The sequence below is a fragment of the Protomyctophum parallelum genome (genome assembly GCF_964188405.1).
Source record: "Protomyctophum parallelum genome assembly, chromosome: 4".
NCBI classification, from domain to species: Eukaryota; Metazoa; Chordata; class Actinopteri; order Myctophiformes; family Myctophidae; genus Protomyctophum; species Protomyctophum parallelum.
Genome location: NC_139700.1, coordinates 43,197,347 through 43,215,119, shown reverse-complemented (window position 1 = coordinate 43,215,119; position 17,773 = coordinate 43,197,347). Strand labels below are relative to the sequence as shown.

General features: G+C 43.6%; 1 protein-coding gene across 1 annotated transcript in view; it reads right to left on the bottom strand.

The window, feature by feature from the left end:
• Positions 1-827: 827 nt before the first annotated feature.
• Positions 828-17,773, bottom strand: part of slc13a1 (solute carrier family 13 member 1) — a gene marked incomplete at both ends in the record, with an annotated part of 57,940 nt that continues 40,994 nt past the window's right edge. The window contains 7 exons of the mRNA XM_083762817.1: positions 828-1,001; positions 10,640-10,777; positions 11,729-11,890; positions 13,059-13,153; positions 14,182-14,279; positions 15,019-15,120; positions 16,918-17,016. Coding sequence (XP_083618943.1) covers positions 828-1,001; positions 10,640-10,777; positions 11,729-11,890; positions 13,059-13,153; positions 14,182-14,279; positions 15,019-15,120; positions 16,918-17,016 — 868 coding nt within the window. The remainder of the gene's footprint in view (positions 1,002-10,639; positions 10,778-11,728; positions 11,891-13,058; positions 13,154-14,181; positions 14,280-15,018; positions 15,121-16,917; positions 17,017-17,773) is intronic.

The following is a 17,773-nucleotide window of genomic DNA, read 5'->3' as shown; positions in this document are numbered from 1 at the left end:
TATTTTTTGGTTGATACATAAATATAACTTTGAAGGGCTTAAAATCTGTCCGCACAAACTCCTACCCGCCTCCTGCATCCAATACTGTAACGTGCTTCTTATCCTGAGGATATGAACATCTCACCAGACCCTAGAAATGATCTGATGAGATGTTCAGATCTTCTTTTTTAAATGTTTTCTTTTGTGGCTTTCGCCTTTATGTTATATGTTTTATAGAGGGATATACAGTAGGCTGACAGGGAATGAGGAGAGAGATGGAGGGGTTAGGGTTAGGGTGACATGCAGTAAAGGCCATCGGGATCAGGAGTCGAACCCGCAGCACACTGCCAGACTGGATTACCAGCCAAGGTGCCTGGGCCGCTGTGCCACGGCCCAGGCCAATGTTCAGATCTTCTGATACTGTAATAGATAAACAACTGTTAGAGAAACCATATAATTTCATCATGGGTCAAGTAAATATCCACTTTTTTCATAAATATTCTATTGTTTTATTAATATTAATATTTTCAAAAATGTAGCCCGCCTACAAATCTAATCACTTCAAGTCATTTTTCAAAAGATTTTCAATACTCTAGATTAACACTGATAGAACAGTTGTTATATGTCTAGTACCCCCAAACGTATTTGTTTGGCTGTAGACTAGTAAACACCCAACTGAAGATATTCTATGCCAGGGCTCCCATACATGTTTTGTGTTGTTAAAATTGTTTTGCGTGGTTGTGGTTGAACTGATGTTTATGCTATATAAACTCACTTAGCTGGGGACCCCTGGAATCCCCTCACCAACCCCATGGGGGTCCCCGGGTCCCATTTTGAGAACCACTGACCTATGACATGATCATCACTGTCACTGTAGGCGTGTTCATCGTAGAGTTGGAATGAGGAAGTGCAGGTGCCCAGTCAGGATAAGTGTTGAGAGCAAACAGGGGAGTTCCCCACGTGGTCACGGCCAATAGGACGGCTAGGAGACCGATCACGTTCACGCCAACCCCCGCCTTCACCTGGAACAACCAACCAATCACACGTGATGACATCATCAGCACTGTAAGAAAGCATCTAACAAATGTACACATACAGTGCACGCGCGTGCGCGTACACACACACACACACACACACACACACACACACACACACACACACACACACACACACACACACACAATGTATTATTATTAGGTCTCTTTCTGACAACGACGATATACATAGTCCAGTATGGAGCATATGGCACCATACACAAGGCAGGTGCCAGTGGAATACATACTGCACTGTATCCAGAATCTAAAAAGAGCAGCAAGAATATTGTTGCTGTCGGGGCAGAAACCTCAGAAATCTCCATATTTCTTGTGTTTTTCCGTAAATTAGCGTCCTTACTTGAGCATACCAGCGTAACACCAAAAAGTATCAAAAGTATTAGATCCACAAACACGCGTTGATCTGATACTTTTGGACATAATAGGTATTGTATTGTTCACATTTAATATTTGTGTGTAACATGAGTGCACACGCCTGGCTTTTCCTTTAATGATCACCATTAATAACATTACTGGCTTCTCTCCGATGTGTGTGTTTGCCCTGAACATTATAAGTAAAAAGAAATAGGAAAATTGCCGCAAGCGACAATTAACGGAATCAAAGCAGAGTATGAGAGGATGAGGAAGATGAAGAAGAAATGAAGATGAAAAAGAAAAACACATTTTGGTTTTTCACAGTGAAATTCAACTCACAACCCCACATGTATCACTGCCGTTGCATTTATCACAAGATTACCATAATTAATGCATGGTTTGGGAATAGAGGCTGCAACAGCTAATCGGACTAATCAATTTAGTATTTTTCGGGTCAATTCGCTTTCATGCTTCTTGATTATTTGATTAGCCTAATCAAAAAAGTTACAATCAATTGAAGCCCAATTTGGAAAGCTGGTACATTTTCAAGCTCTTTGGTGGTCTTTAATGTCCAAGAATGATTGTTTGCCACAAAATTATAATTGACACAAGCCTTGAAAGAACAAATATTCTCATCAGCCAAATTGTTCAGGCTTTCAAAGGCCATTACAAGTCAAAAGAAAGGATAATCTGCACAGTATAGTTTATTATCATTTAGCATTTCCAGTGATCATTTGGGTTCAATTCCAAAAGTACTTCAAACAACAACTACAACTGTGTCAATGAGTGGTGTGAAGTAAGTACATTTACTCAACTGTACTACAATTTACAATTTAGGCATTTAGCAGACGCTCTTAATCCAGAGCGATTTACATTAAGCAAGAACAAAAAAGCATGGGAATACATCACATAAAAAGCATTTATCATGAAACATGCGTAAGCTAAGAAAGTAACAGTGGAATATCTATATAATGAAACTATACATATATACTACTATGCTATACATATGTACTATGACGTGCTATGACTACATACAATGCAATTATAGTGCTGTCTACATAACATGCTGGGGCGGCGGTGGCTCAGGGGTAGAGTGCCTGGATGGTAACCGTAAGGTTGCCGTAAGGTTGCCAGTTCGAACCCAGGCTCCCCCAGAGTTACTGTCGAAGTGTCCTTGAGCAAGACTCTGAACCCCTAATTGCTCCCGATGTGCTAGTTGGTGCCTTGCATGGTTTCCGCTGCCATCGGTGTATGAATGTGTGTGTGAATGGGTGAATGACTGTAATGCACAATCTCTGTAAAGCGCCTTGGATAAAGGCGCTATATAAATGCACCATTTACCATTTACCATTTATGCTATAAGTCTGTATCAAATGCTATTCAAGTCTACAGAAATGCTATCTAAGGGGGTAGGGTAAGTGCTATGGGCCATGATGGAGTCTGAAAGGTGGGTTTTCAGACTACAGCGGAAGATTGGGAGTGATGCTGCAGTTCTGACTGCAATGGGACTAACGGGTCTCACCTCTGCACTTGCTTTGTTAACCGGCTACTTGGTACACAGTGAGTGAACTCAATACTCCGAACCTTTTTCTATACTTTTTCCTCTCTTTATTATTCTTGTACTTGTCTTCTGTCTGTGTTTTTACTTACTTAGTCAAATTGTACCTTTCCAATCTCCTCTCTGTATCGTTCCAATTTCTCTGCTGTATCGTTCCAATTTCTCCGCTGTATCGTTCCAATTTCCAACCCAAAAAATCACACAGGCCGACTAATATAGCCTAGTGTCCAATCCAAAGACCTGGACACCCAGACACATCCAGACACATCGAAGGAGGCCGTCCTAGGGGTTCTGTATCAACTTATTTCCTACTTCCTATTATTATGTTATAATTACTAGTTGTACCTTATTATTATTGTACCTTATTATTATTATTATTATTATTATTACTTTATTATTATTATTATTATCTCTTATACCTGTTTAGAATGTGCTTTCCCACCGTCCCTATACTGTCCTCCTCATGTCGCCCTAGACACTACTTCTCCAGTCACAGAGATCCGTCAAATCTCATCTACCCAGCTCGTTCACCCAGTCACCATATTGTGGTGGAGGGAGGACTATGGAACTGCCACGCAGCTACCAAAAAGAATATGCCTGAATTCATTTCAGGCCACGCCTCCCTCAAGTCTCTGCATTTCCTTGCTCTGACTGAAACCTGGATCACCCCAGATAACACTGCAACTCCCGCCGCGCTCTCTGTTTCACACAAGTTCACCCACACCCCTCGCCAAACAGGCACAGGGGGGGGTACAGGGCTACTAACATCCCCCAAATGGAATTTCCGTGTCTTAAATCTCTCTCACCTTTCTCTGTCCACATGTGAATTTCATGCTATCTCAATATCACAGCCAGTCCCCCTCATCCTCATTGTGCTATATCGCCCTCCTGGAACTCTCGGGAACTTCCTGGAAGAACTAGACTCTCTGATCAGCTCGTTTCCGGAAGATGGCACCCCTCTGATTCTACTGGGTGACTTCAACCTTCCTACCGCAGAGAAGTATCTTCCCGTTACATCCCTTCTGGCCTCATTTGACCTCTCCCTATCTCCCTCCCCTCCCACTCACAGGGCTGGTAATGTTTTGGACCTTGTGTTCTCCAGAGCCTGCTCTCCCTCCACACTCTCTGTTACCCCCTTAAGTAGGTCTGACCACCACTTCATAACCTTCTCCCTCTCTCTCTCCACCCTCCCGCCTAAACATACTAACCCCCCGAACGTCACCTCCCGACGCAATCTCAAATCCCTAAACCCCTCCTCCCTCTCATCCTCTATTCTCTCCTCTCTACCCTCCCTGGAGTCATTCCTCTCCCTCTCACCTGACACTGCAACCTCATCCTTCCTCTCCTCTATCTCATCTGCATTCGACCAACACTGCCCGCTCTCATCCAGGCCAGCTCGCTCATGTCCACCGGCTCCCTGGCTATCTGAAACTCTCAGATCTGAACGAACACCTCTAAGGGCAGCCGAAAGAAAGTGGCACAAGTCAAAGCTACCAGATGACCTTTCACACTTTCACTCACTCCTCTCTGCCTTTGCCCACTCACTAACCACTGCTAAAACCTCTTTCTACCACACCAAAATCCAATCCTGTACTTCTAACCCAAGGAAGCTCTTCTCCACTTTCACCTCCCTCCTTAAACCCCCTCCCCCCACTCAACCCTCATCCCTCACTGCTGATGTTTTTGTCAACTACTTCGAGAAGAAGGTTGATGATATCAGCAGCTCCTTTCCTCCCCTCCCACATAAAGTGGCATCTGACTCAACCAACACCAACCCCAACATACCATGCATGTCCTCCTTCTCTCCTCTTTCCCCAGACGAGGTTCTACAACTAGTAACATCCTCTAGACCTACCACTTGTCCTCTTGACCCTGTCCCGTCTCCAATCTTCCAGACCATCGCACCTGATCTGCTCCCCTTCATCACCTCCATCATCAACACCTCAGTAACCTCAGGCTGCGTCCCATCTGCCCTCAAGTCAGCCAGAGTAACACCACTCCTCAAAAAACCAACCCTTGACCCCTCAGATGTCAAGAACTACAGACCGGTATCACTCCTTTCATTTATTTCTAAAACCATTGAACGTGTCGTCTCCAACCAGCTCTCTCTCCATCTCTCACAGAACAACCTGCTGGATCCCAACCAGTCCGGATTCAAGAAGGCCCACTCCACAGAAACTGCCCTGCTGGCAGTCACAGAAGCACTACATGCTGCCCAAGCTGCTTCCCACTCTGCAGTACTGATTCTCCTAGACCTATCAGCAGCATTTGACACAGTGAACCACCAGCTGCTCCTAGAAACCCTAGCGGAGCTAGGCATCGGTGGAACGGCACTAAAGTGGTTCTCCTCCTACCTCACCGATCGGACCTACCAGGTTTCCTGGAAAGGTCTGCTATCATCCCCCCGAACCCTCCAAACTGGGGTCCCACAGGGATCTGTACTTGGTCCCCTCCTTTTCTCACTGTACACTAAATCCCTTGGCACTATCATCTCTGCTCACAATATATCCTATCACTGCTACGCCGATGACACACAACTGTTCCTATCCTTCCCCCCCTCTGCCACTCAGGTGGAAGAGCGCATCACTGCATGCCTGGCTGACATATCACAGTGGATGTCCTCCAACCACCTCAAGCTGAACCCAGACAAGACTGAGCTTCTCTTCTTCCCAGCTAAGTCCTGCCCTATGCGGGAGCTAACTATTTCCGTAGACAACGCCCTGGTAACGTCTGTCCCAACAGCCAGGAATCTTGGTGTTGTCCTGGACAGTCAGCTCTCGTTCAAAGCTCACATCACAGCTGTCACTCGATCATGTAGGTTCACACTCTATAACATACGACGAATTAGACCGTTCCTCACCCAGGAATCAGCCCAGCTCCTAATCCAGACAACAGTCTTGTCAAAACTCGACTATTGTAACTCCCTCCTTACTGGCCTACCAGCATGTGCACTTAAGCCTCTCCAGCTGATCCAAAATGCAGCAGCTCGCTTGGTCTTCAACCAGCCAAAATTCTCACATGTCTCCCCCCTGCTCCGCTCCCTCCACTGGCTCCCGGTCGCTGCCCGCACAGAATACAAAACTCTGATGCTGGCATTCAAAGCAACCAAAGGTATGGCTCCCCCATATCTTACAAGTATGATTGAACCCTACAAACCCTCCCGCGCACTCAGATCAGCCAACGCAGGGAAACTGGAAGTACCCTCACTAAAAACGCCGGGACAACGCTCCACACGTCCCAAACTCTTCTCCCTTCTGGCTCCAAAACTGTGGAATGCACTTCCCATTGCAGTCAGAACTGCAGCATCACTCCCAATCTTCCGCCGTAGCCTGAAAACCCACCTTTTCAGACTCCATCATGGCCCATAGCACTTACCCTAACCCCTTAGATAGCATTTCTGTTGGCTTAGATAGCATTTGACACAGACTTATAGCATGTTATGTAGACAGCACTATAATTGTATTGTATATAGTCATAGCACGCCATAGTACATATGTATAGCATAGTAGTGAATATGTAGTTTATTATGTATAGTGTATGTATAGTTTCATCATATAGATATTCCACTGTTACCTTCTTAGCTTACGCATGTTTCATGATAAATGCTTTTATGTGATGTATTCCCATGCTTTTGTTCTTGCTTAAATGTAAGTCGCTCTGGATTAAGAGCGTCTGCTAAATGCCTAAATGCCTAAATGCCTAAATGCCTAATGGGAAGTGCATTCCACAGTTTTGGAGCCAGAAGGGAGAAGAGTTTGGGACGTGTGGAGCGTTGTCCCGGCGTTTTTAGTGAGGGTACTTCCAGCTTCCCTGCGTTGGCTGATCTGAGTGCGCGGGAGGGTTTGTAGGGTTCAATCATACTTGCAAGATATGGGGGAGCCATACCTTTGGTTGCTTTGAATGCCAGCATCAGAGTTTTGTATTCTGTGCGGGCAGCGATCGGGAGCCAGTGGAGGGAGTGCGGAACTTCTACTTTACTGTATTTCCAAATTTCAATAGTTTTACTTCTACTCCATTACATTTTATAGAGACAAATTGTTACTTTGCAGATTATTACAAAACACACTATACCACTTCAGCCCTAAATATAGTTCGGCTATTTGAAAATAGCAGAACTAATACGACACATTGTGAACTTCTATCTAGAATTACAAATATAATTGAAAATAGACGATCTAGATTCTAGATCATCTATTTTCAATTATATTTGTAATACATTTTGAACTTTTCAATGTATATTTTGATGTCGATACTTTTGTAACTTTATTCAAGTAGCCTATATCTTGAATATGGGACTTCTGCTTGTAACATAGTCTATCTACATTGGAGTATTGATACTTTTACTTTAAGAACATTTTTCCACCACAGGACATACTACATATCTACAGACTAATGAGGCACATTTATAGCCACAAGTTCTGGATGAGTTGTCAGGCAAAAGTCTCAGAGCTTACAGTAAAAAAAAAGGATTGTTTTCATTTTTTTTTGCAATTATTCCACACTGGCATAATAATTACAGGGCTAGGTTGGAGCCAGAAAATGTATGAGACTCTGTCCCTGTCCATCATGCTGTAGCCAAGAATAGACATAAGCATTAATACACAAACAACTATAATGCAGAACCACAATCTCGCCCACAAAGCTTGCGGAATCATGAAGGATTCAAGCCATCCCAATCGCAGACTGCTTGAGATGCTGCCACATGGAAAACGGTTTTGTATAGACTCAAAGCCACTGGAAATAGAATGCAAAAAAGCTTCTTTCCCTGAACAATCAGATATACATGAACGAATTGCACCTTCCTAAATATATGGTTTAACTGTATGGAACATAGTCCACTGTGAAGTTATTTACACAAAGTTCACCTAACTTTGCTACTACAGGGAAAACGGCACATGTACAATACATATGATGATACTCATTATTCTTTGTTGTCTAATGTCTATGGCTGCTGCATTGTCTGAAGGAATGCCAAACAAAAATAAGTTTTTACTCTTATGTGCCTGTACACAAGATGTAACAAAGTACAACCTTGAACCTTGAACCCAGGAAATGAGGCCTTCATTGCGACTTCCCACGTGAGATATCTTATGTTACCTTTACCTTATGTATCTCATCTTATCTTAAATATGGAACCCCATGATACTTTAAAAGTACACAGAAACCATACAAAGAATTGTTGTCTATAGACAACACAATACGGAACGTTGAGGAGGCAGTTTATGAACTCCTGCTCCAGTTCTATTTAGAACTTATTTTGATAAAGTGATTCGAGTTCTGATTCTCTCTCCCTCCCTTTTTGTTTCTGTTGCATTCCTAAGCCAATAACCAATAGCCAATAAATGACCGGCGGAGTCTCCGGTCGGATAATCAAAGGGTGTCCTACGGAGTATAAATTATTGGCTTAGGAATGCAACAAAACAATCTCCATGAATTCAAGGCTTCATAGGGTGTGTAATTGATAGAAAACAAGTCATTTTCTTGGGTGAACTACTCTGTTAACAACTTAATTAATTTTCTTTTCCAAAATAGCAAACCCTTGAATGACAAAATAGGGCATAAATGTATGTAAGAAAAAAGAGAGGTAGATACAAGGTTTCTGCCCGACGACAGCGATCAAGTCATTCAGACACAGCTGCCATCTGGACGGGGCGGACATGAAGCGACTAATTTGTACGTCTCTTAATGACAAAGAAAACAAACTGGGTGATTATTGGTATAGGAAAGATTCAAGGACTTCCTCCTCATCAAAACTAAGGATATGAGATATTAATGAGACATATTCATCATTCATCTCATAGATGTGACAATAAGCCTGCAAAAAGCCCAGCTGGTGCCAAAATGTGGTGAATGGAGAATGTTTTCCTGTGTCCTGAGAGGATGTTCAGACCCTTCTAGGAACCAGTTCAGAGCTGATGAGTCACTGTCAAACCTTTGTCATCATGTCGAATGTGTATTTGGCCTCAGACTCCCACCAGAACATATTACTGCTGACAAGCTTGAACAGACAACGGCCAAGGTTTCGACATCCCAAAGTTATGAAAAGTTATATAGGCCTATTCATTTTTAACCAGCATAGCCATATGGGATCACAAATGCAGCGCAGCTTGCTGCGGTACTACTAGATATAGATCCTGTAGCTACACATTAAATTCACAGGGGGGAGCAGATGGTGTTCTGTCTGGACAGTGGCTCTCGCCGTGGAGATGACCGATGTGTTACTTGATTTCCTCGATGTACACTTGCACAGGTGAGCAGCATCACCCACCTCTGAGTCCAATTACAGTTTGACTCAGGCCAGGTATGACTGCTTAGATAAGCCATCCTCCATCCCACAATTATCTTCCAGAGATTTGTGTTAGCCTGACACTCAGCCTGAATTTATTTTCACTCCAGAACAAAAAAAAAAAAAAAGATGCAGTTGCTGGCCAGTCTAGATTGGTGGTGTTTCCAAATGTTTCATATAAAGATTATTTAAAATAGCAGATCTACAAGCTCTGCAATGCGACCTATGGTCTGAATGGTTCTCTCTGGAACCAAAAATGGTTCTTCTAAGCCCAAAGATGGGGTCGCAAATTTATTTTGGATCATCAAAAAATCTATATACTGGTATATAAAAAAGAATACACACCTGATTAAACATAATGAATAGTGAAATACAATGTAAAAATGATTACAAATACATTTTAACCATAATTGTTACAAAACCCCATACTTTACAAATGTGCACCAAATGTGCACACATGTTCGCTTAAGAGGGTCTCTGGTGTGAGAGGAGGGAATAATTGCAATTAGGCGATTATGCCATTAATCCCTTCTACAAATGTTTTCTAAATGCTTTCTGAAATACCTATGTTGCTACACTATATCAGTGGTGCTCAAACTTTTCATGTCAAGGACACCCACAATTATACTATATGTATTTGGCCACCGACCCCCATCTCAAAATACTTTGACCCCCAGAAGCAAAGATTGAAAAAAATCGTATATATTATATACTACTCATCATTATATATTGTGTTCAGGTGACCGTATAGGCCTCAGTACTCATTATCTATTGTGTTCAGGTGCCCGTATAGGCCTCAGTACTCACCATATCTATTGTGTTCAGGTGACCGTAGGCCTCAGTACTCACCATTATCTATTGTGTTCAGGTGACCGTATAGGCCTCAGTACTCATTATCTATTGTGTTCAGGTGACCGTAGGCCTCAGTACTCACCATTATCTATTGTGTTCAGGTGACCGTAGGCCTCAGTACTCACCATTATCTATTGTGTTCAGGTGACCGTAGGCCTCAGTACTCACCATTATCTATTGTGTTCAGGTGACCGTAGGCCTCAGTACTCACCACTATCTATTGTGTTCAGGTGAGCGTAGGCCTCAGTACTCACCACTATCTATTGTGTTCAGGTGAGCGTAGGCCTCAGTACTCACCATATCTATTGTGTTCAGGTGAGCGTAGGCCTCAGTACTCACCATTATCTATTGTGTTCAGGTGAGCGTAGGCCTCAGTACTCACCATATCTATTGTGTTCAGGTGACGGTAGGCCTCAGTACTCACCATATCTATTGTGTTCAGGTGACCGTAGGCCTCAGTACTCACTACTCACCATATCTATTGTGTTCAGGTGACCGTAGGCCTCAATACTCACCATTATCTATTGTGTTCAGGTGAGCGTAGGCCTCAGTACTCACCATATCTATTGTGTTCAGGTGACCGTAGGCGAACACCACAGCGTTGGGAGGGTTGGACACGGGCAGCAGGAAGGAGAATGACGTGCAAAGGGTCGTAGGTATCAACATGTAGAGTGGGTTTACGTGTATGGTTTCTGCCTGTCAACGACAATGCAGAAAAACACACAATAGTCACACTCTAACACACACACTCCTGAAACACGATGCTTGGTGAGCTTGACATTTTTTGGCAATGTTAGTGTACACTAGGGAGATGGAGCCCGGTAAGAGAAGGGTTTAAGTGTTTTTTTATTTTTTTAAACAATATACAGAACAAGAATTACTTAAAAAACAAACAAACAAAAAAACCAATATATATATATAAATACAATATAATAAAATAAGGGCACTTAGACTGGTAACAACAGATTCCTTAACGTAATTAAATGTAACATAATAACCCTATATTTTGGGCACCCCTCGACGAGAGCACTGAGTTTCTTTATTTAATCTATTACTGTCTGTCTGTCTGTGTGTGTGTGTGTGTGTGTGTGTGTGTGTGTGTGTGTGTGTGTGTGTGTGTGTGTGTGTGTGTGTGTGTGTGTGTGTGTGTGCCCAACAAGCATCATTGTTTACGCATGGAGGTAAGAGATATAGACTAATTACTATCATGCATTTCCACCATGAATTGTGAGAGGGGAAAATATATGGTCTCTTACCACGAGCCGCACGCCAGCCTGTCTCCCAGGAGAGTCTCTGCAGACTGAGGGAGGAAGGAGCGTTTTATACCAGATGGGAGCTTATAAGTCATCACTGACGAGATAACGAGGGAAGTACCGCCCCTGGCCTGTATGACGTAACCGAGGGGCTCCCCCAGTCTCTCTCTGCCTGGGGAGGCTCAGACGTGGCTCGCGGTCCCGCACCGAGATGCCACAATATATAGTATGTCAAACAAAAATGTTTAACCAATGAAAATTGGTATTACAAAGTGCTTCGGCCAAAACCTCCTAACTCCACTTGAGCTGGATGTATTCTTTTTTTTGGTGGTTTCTAAACTCCAACATGTACTAGTCTATACTGTCATTACGGTATGTGTGACTGTGAACCCACCAGAGGTGCGAGGATGGGGAGGAAAATGGTGATGGTGGCAGCGTTGCTGGTCACTTCTGTCACCGAGGTGACGATGACACAAGCCACCGTGACCGTGGCCAAGGCTGGCAGATGACCCAGGGGAGAGAGGAGGCTGGACACCCAGGAGGAGAGACCAGACACCTGTGGTAGAGAGCAGGGGTTTTCAATTATTGTGAACCAGCGACCACCACCCTGACTAAGAATCAACCTATGGGACCACTGAATAATTTGTTTGCGACTAATGACATGACGACACATATTTAGTGCTCCCAATTTTAATATCTAGGATAATGTACTTGTTGTACAATATGTACCTTGATGCACATCTGCTAATTTTGCAAATATTTGCAAATATGATTTTTTTTTGAGAAGCACTGTGCTAGAGTTCATGTGGTTATGCACTCACAGTGACTCACCTGAAGTAGAAGAAAAACTAAATCAAAGTGACTGACCTGACCTGAAAGAACCCCAACCATAATAAACCTGCACATACTGTAAGAGGCAGCACAGGTAACTGGCAACTAAAGTGAGGCACAACAATGCCATGACTGATACTGCCAATATTTTTATTTATTAAAGCAGAGCTTCTAATTAGCGCTTTGGCATGGGGGGGACGGGGGGTCAGATCAACATATGGAATGAATTCTGTACTGGCCATATATGGAGCGTGTCTTGAGTGTATATAGGTTTGATTCTATTCTATGTCGGGTGGAAACCTCATACAGTATGTCCAAAACTGTTACTTTACAGGATTCAAATGATGCAAACATTTCAAAAGTAGCAGATGCCGAAGCTCTAAATGCAGGCACGAATTAAGTGACACGATTTGAGCTTGTCAATCTCAAAGCGTGTCAAATCTGTCGAGCTTGTAGGATCTGATACTTTTGATGCTGTTGGGTGACGCTGTAGTATGATCAAGTGGGTGTTAACTAACAGTTAGAATATGGAGAATATGGAATATAGAATAACAGTTCATTTCCGACAGCAGTGGCTCAGGAGGTAGAGCCAGTGGTTTTGTAACATTTTCATGTCAAGGATCCCCAAATTAATATGAATTTGTCCACTCATCTGAAAATATTTTGTGCCAGCCCTTAAAATATTAAAAAAAATATATTCAAAACGTGTCGCTTTTTTCCCAAGAATCTTTTGAAAAGATCTACAAGCTCACAAGAGTCACAACCCATTGCACCATGACGCACTATAGCTGTGAGCTTGTAGAGTTGTTTTCAAATAGCCAATGTATATAGGCTTAACGTTCTCATTTTGGCCTATAGTTAGCAGCAGCAGGTTAATTTAAATTTAAATTTACCTGGGTACCCTCTGCCAGGGCAAAGCCTCCGCCCACCAGCAGCAACACTTCCCACGGCATGGATCGCTGGAACTCCTTCCAGGAGATCATGGCATCTACAATTTACAATTTAGCAGACGCTCTTATCCAGAGTGACTTAAGGGCCTATAGGCCCATTCATACGGGTGATAAGAAACTCACCAGTGTAGTTTTCTAAAGTTAGAAAACTACAACCTTACGTCACTCACCAGGGTCACCCTGACACATCGCTCTGTTTTTACTGACCGACATCTTCCCTTTTTCTCTGGGCTATCACCCCGTTCACTGATTGGTCTAGAAGTTGGGTGGGCAGTCCCCTTGGCTTTGCCGGCATATGGCATGGTTACGCATATGAACTCGTTATCACCGTTGAGGTGATAAAGTTTACTCGTTATCACCGTTTAGGTGATAAAGTTATCACCTAAAAGGTGAGTTGCTTATCAGTATGAATGGACCTTACAATAAGCAAGGTAATCACACAAATAGAATGCAGAGAGACAGTGTAGTGCCCCAGGAAAATAGGACCACAGGTAAACTAAGAACCAGGCATTGGTTTAAAAGTTTAAAACAATACTTTTAGGTAAACAATGGACCTAGCATCTGTTGAAATAGCATGCTATCTAAATTACATTCTTAACATTGTGGTGAAGAAAGACAACAAAACATGAGAACGAAAGACAAAGGAACAGTATGTCTGCATGGTCGTTTTTGCAGTCAATCACTAGCATCCACCTGGATGGGCAGAAGACAATGCAAGGGATCGGAAGAGAGAAGATAATATCTCCCAGATGCAATTGTCTCTCTCGATTTGCTGGGGAGGATGGGGTTAAAAATACATAGCTCTGCTTTTGATATCCCCCTATGGTCATTATTTTTGTATGGTCACTGGTCGGCGAGGGGATACTGTATCTTTTTACCCCTGCTTCTGGTCAGACTGATCGATTTCCTTTTGGTACACTCTGGTCTGGCATGTGTGATATTTTATGTTTGAAAATATCACAATGTAACAATTTAATGGGAAAAAAAACAACAGAAAATGTTAACCCTGGGGTTGCTATTTCTGATCCCTCTGATCATCTTGGCTATAGGAGAGACTAATAGTTACCAGGTTTGGTGGAGGAGGAGGGACCGTGGGCAGGAATGATGAACATCAGGAGACCCAAGAGAAGTGCCACTGTGGCATCAGTGGTGTAGCCTGTGTACCTGTTCAGAAAGGACATGGCAACATATCATCTCTGTCAGGCAGAAACCAATTATCTCCATATCCAGAGTTTATTTTTGTTGACGCCCCTACTTGATCATACTACAGCGTCACACAAAAGCACCAAACGTAGTGGATCTGCAAGTTTTAACCCATTCTGACCTGAGATCAGATTCATACGAGGTTTCCGCCGGACACACACTGGTCTGATGAACCCATTCTGACCTGCGATCAGATTTAAAAAAATGTCAGTCGTTCTTCGATTTTTCAAAAATAGCAGACCTACAAGCTCGTATCGCGCCACTCGGTGGCGCGATATGAGCTTGTAGATCTGCTATTTTTAAATAGCTAAAGCATAACATGATGCTGACACCAAAATGGGTGCCCGGTCTTAATTAGCAAATAACTTAACCCATTTTGGGGCGGGAAGCCCTTTTGGTGTTAAGCATTACGTTATGCTTTCGCTATTTTTGAAAAAATCGAAGAACCACTGACATAGAAACATAGCTTTTTTCAGAAAACTGTCAGGATGTAGAAGACATTTTTAGAATCTGATCTCAGGTCAAATGAATTAGCAAATAACTTGTTTGTGAGCAACGAATAAAACCACAGAACTGATCACTGATCAGCCAGTGTTTGCGCATCTCCAGAAAGTGTTGAGTTTATTTCCAAGAGAGATAAACAATACAGACATTTCAAATGCCTCTGTATACTCGATAATAAAATAAGTTGAGCTCTCACGTGGGGAAGAGTGAAGCCCAGCCAGGCATGAAACCGGGGTCCCTGGTCAGCCACAGAGCGGCCATGAGGACGAACACCCCCTGGGTGACGCACTCCTGGGAGCTGCAGACAAAAATGGACAGACAGGGGAACTCAACCAAGTCCACATGGTTCATCCAGACAGAAAGAGACATGGTAAATGGTGCCTTTTGTGTTTGCTTTGCTGTCGGAATTCACAGGAGTTTGTGTGGTTCATTGCAACCCAGTCGGCAATTACATGAGCATTTGTACGTCATTATCTCTGCGAGGCCACACGCCAGGGACAGAGATGATGCTTTTTCTACCCTGTGTGTGCGTATGTGCTCGTGTGATGCATATCCATGATGCAAATACATGTAGCCTGTATATCTCTCCTTGAGATTGTTTAGGCAGTCTGTAGGACACATGCTCAAAAGGACAATTAATAATAATGAGGCAACACAAGAATTCAGAGTTTGGAAGTATAAGGACTTTACTCGAGTAAGGAGACAAGATTTACATGAGACCTGTTCATGCATGGAAACCCCAGTCTGACTCTCAGAGTCACATAGGGTCACAGCCTTTATAGCTTTTACTCCCACAACAGCCAACCCCCAACATGGCCTCAAGACTCGAGCCAGTTCAACAAATGGGACAGTAACATTGTAAAACAAACAGCACCACAGGGGTGTGACAGATGAGATAATCTCAGACTGTAACTTAGAGGAGATACTATTTAAAAAGGGGTATGATTAAATGTTTACATCTTAATTTCTACGACAGGATCAAGTCATTTCTATGCACATCCTGTGCTCTGAAGTCATTGTCTCCACCAGGCCGAAGGCATGGGGGGAGAGTATGTTTTGCACTCCGTCCGTCCGTCCGTCCGTCCGTCCGTCCGTCCGTCCGTCCGTCCGTGTGTCCGTGTGTCCGTGTGTCCGTGTGTGTGTCCGTCCGTCCGTCCGTCCGTGTGTCCGTGAGCAGCTAATCTCGGCCACCGTTAACCCGTTTGGTCGATGCCAAATTTTGCACACACACTCCCTGGATGCCAACGATGAACCTCTGCCCCAAACTTTCCAGAACGGCCTGTTATAGCGCCACCAAGAGGCCGCTTGGTTTTGCACAGTACACCTACAGATTTTGTCCAAACATCACGCAAATTGGTACACAGTCTCTCTAGAGCCATTCAACAAAACCGGTCTTTCAGATTTCCAGAACGGCCTGTTATAGCGCCACCAGGAGGCCGCTCCAGGAGGCCGCTTTGTGCAAAACAAGTTTTTGCACAGTACACCTACAGATTTTGTCCAAACATCACGCAAATTGGTACACAGTCTCTCTAGAGCCATTCAACGAAACCAGTCTTTCAGATTTCCAGAACGGCCTGTTATAGCGCCACCAGGAGGCCGCTTTGTGCAAAACAAGTTTTTGCACAGTACACCTACAGATTTTGTCCAAACATCACGCAAATTGGTACACAGTCTCTCTAGAGCCATTCAACGAAACCAGTCTTTCAGATTTCTCAGACTCCATCCTGATTGGTTAAGATTGGCTTCCAAAGTTCACAGGAGTGCTCAGTTTCAAACAAAATGCTGCAAATCATGAACACATCGCGTGATTTCCGTGAAATTGTGCACCCACATTCCCACTAGGCCGAGGACGAAATGTCACATGAACAATTTCAACTCAGCCTCAAGGTGGCGCTATAACTGGCCGAAAACTGTTTTTACCTCTAACTGCACGGATCTGTGGATAACTTTGTATGCCAACTCCCTAGAGGCCAAGGAAAAACCTTTGCCTGGAATTCTTCACATCTGCTCATCCTGGTGGAGACCTGTGCCCAGAAGGGCACTTTTTCTAGTTGGATCTGTATTTCATAAACACGACTCGTGTGGAATGGCTGACCTCATCGGCCCCAGAGCGTTGTATTCCTCCTGGATCAGTCTGGCAGTAGCCTTCTCCCTCTCCGATCGCTCTGCTCTGCAGTGCCACAGGAACCTAAAACTGCCGTGCGCGTGTGCGTGTGTGAATGTTCATTGAACACATAACACATGATGTTACTGACATACATGCACTCACATTCACTTGGGTCATTAATTACTCATTTCCTACTGTACATCAAAGTTCTCAAATTCTTAAATATAATCAAGAAGGGTTTTACAAGCAGTGAAATGTCGGTGGGACTTGTCCCGCACAAATGTGCCAACATAACAGTAGGCTACAGCAATGGTAAAATACTGGATGCAATAGAACAAAAAGTTAGGGTTAGGGTCTTGTCTTTCGACAAGCATGCCAAAAGTACTTTTTAATAAAGCCAGTACAAACATAAAAGCTATATATGTCTATTAATATCACAGTTATTATGAGTATAGAAAATCCCAGACAAACGCTAACACTGACACTGCTGGTCAATGTAATGATTTCTGAGTGTCTCCAAAAAGGTCAACCCTGCAGATAATTAACTGAAGTCTGTCACGCCACCATCATAACAGTCACCCCAGGCTGTCAGTCATTGTGAAATTCCTCATCGTCGCAGTCGGGCAAAAACCTACTTATCTCCATATTCTGAAAAGTCCTTGTCGGGGTGGGGAGTCCCCAGTTCAGATATGATTACTTTGGGGGGTCGGGTGGGGGAGTCCCCAGTTCAGATATGATTACTTTGGGGGGTCGGGTGAGGGGTCCCCAGTTCAGATATGATTACTTTGGGGGGTCGGGTGGGGGAGTCCCCAGTTCAGATATGATTACTTTGGGGGGTCGGGTG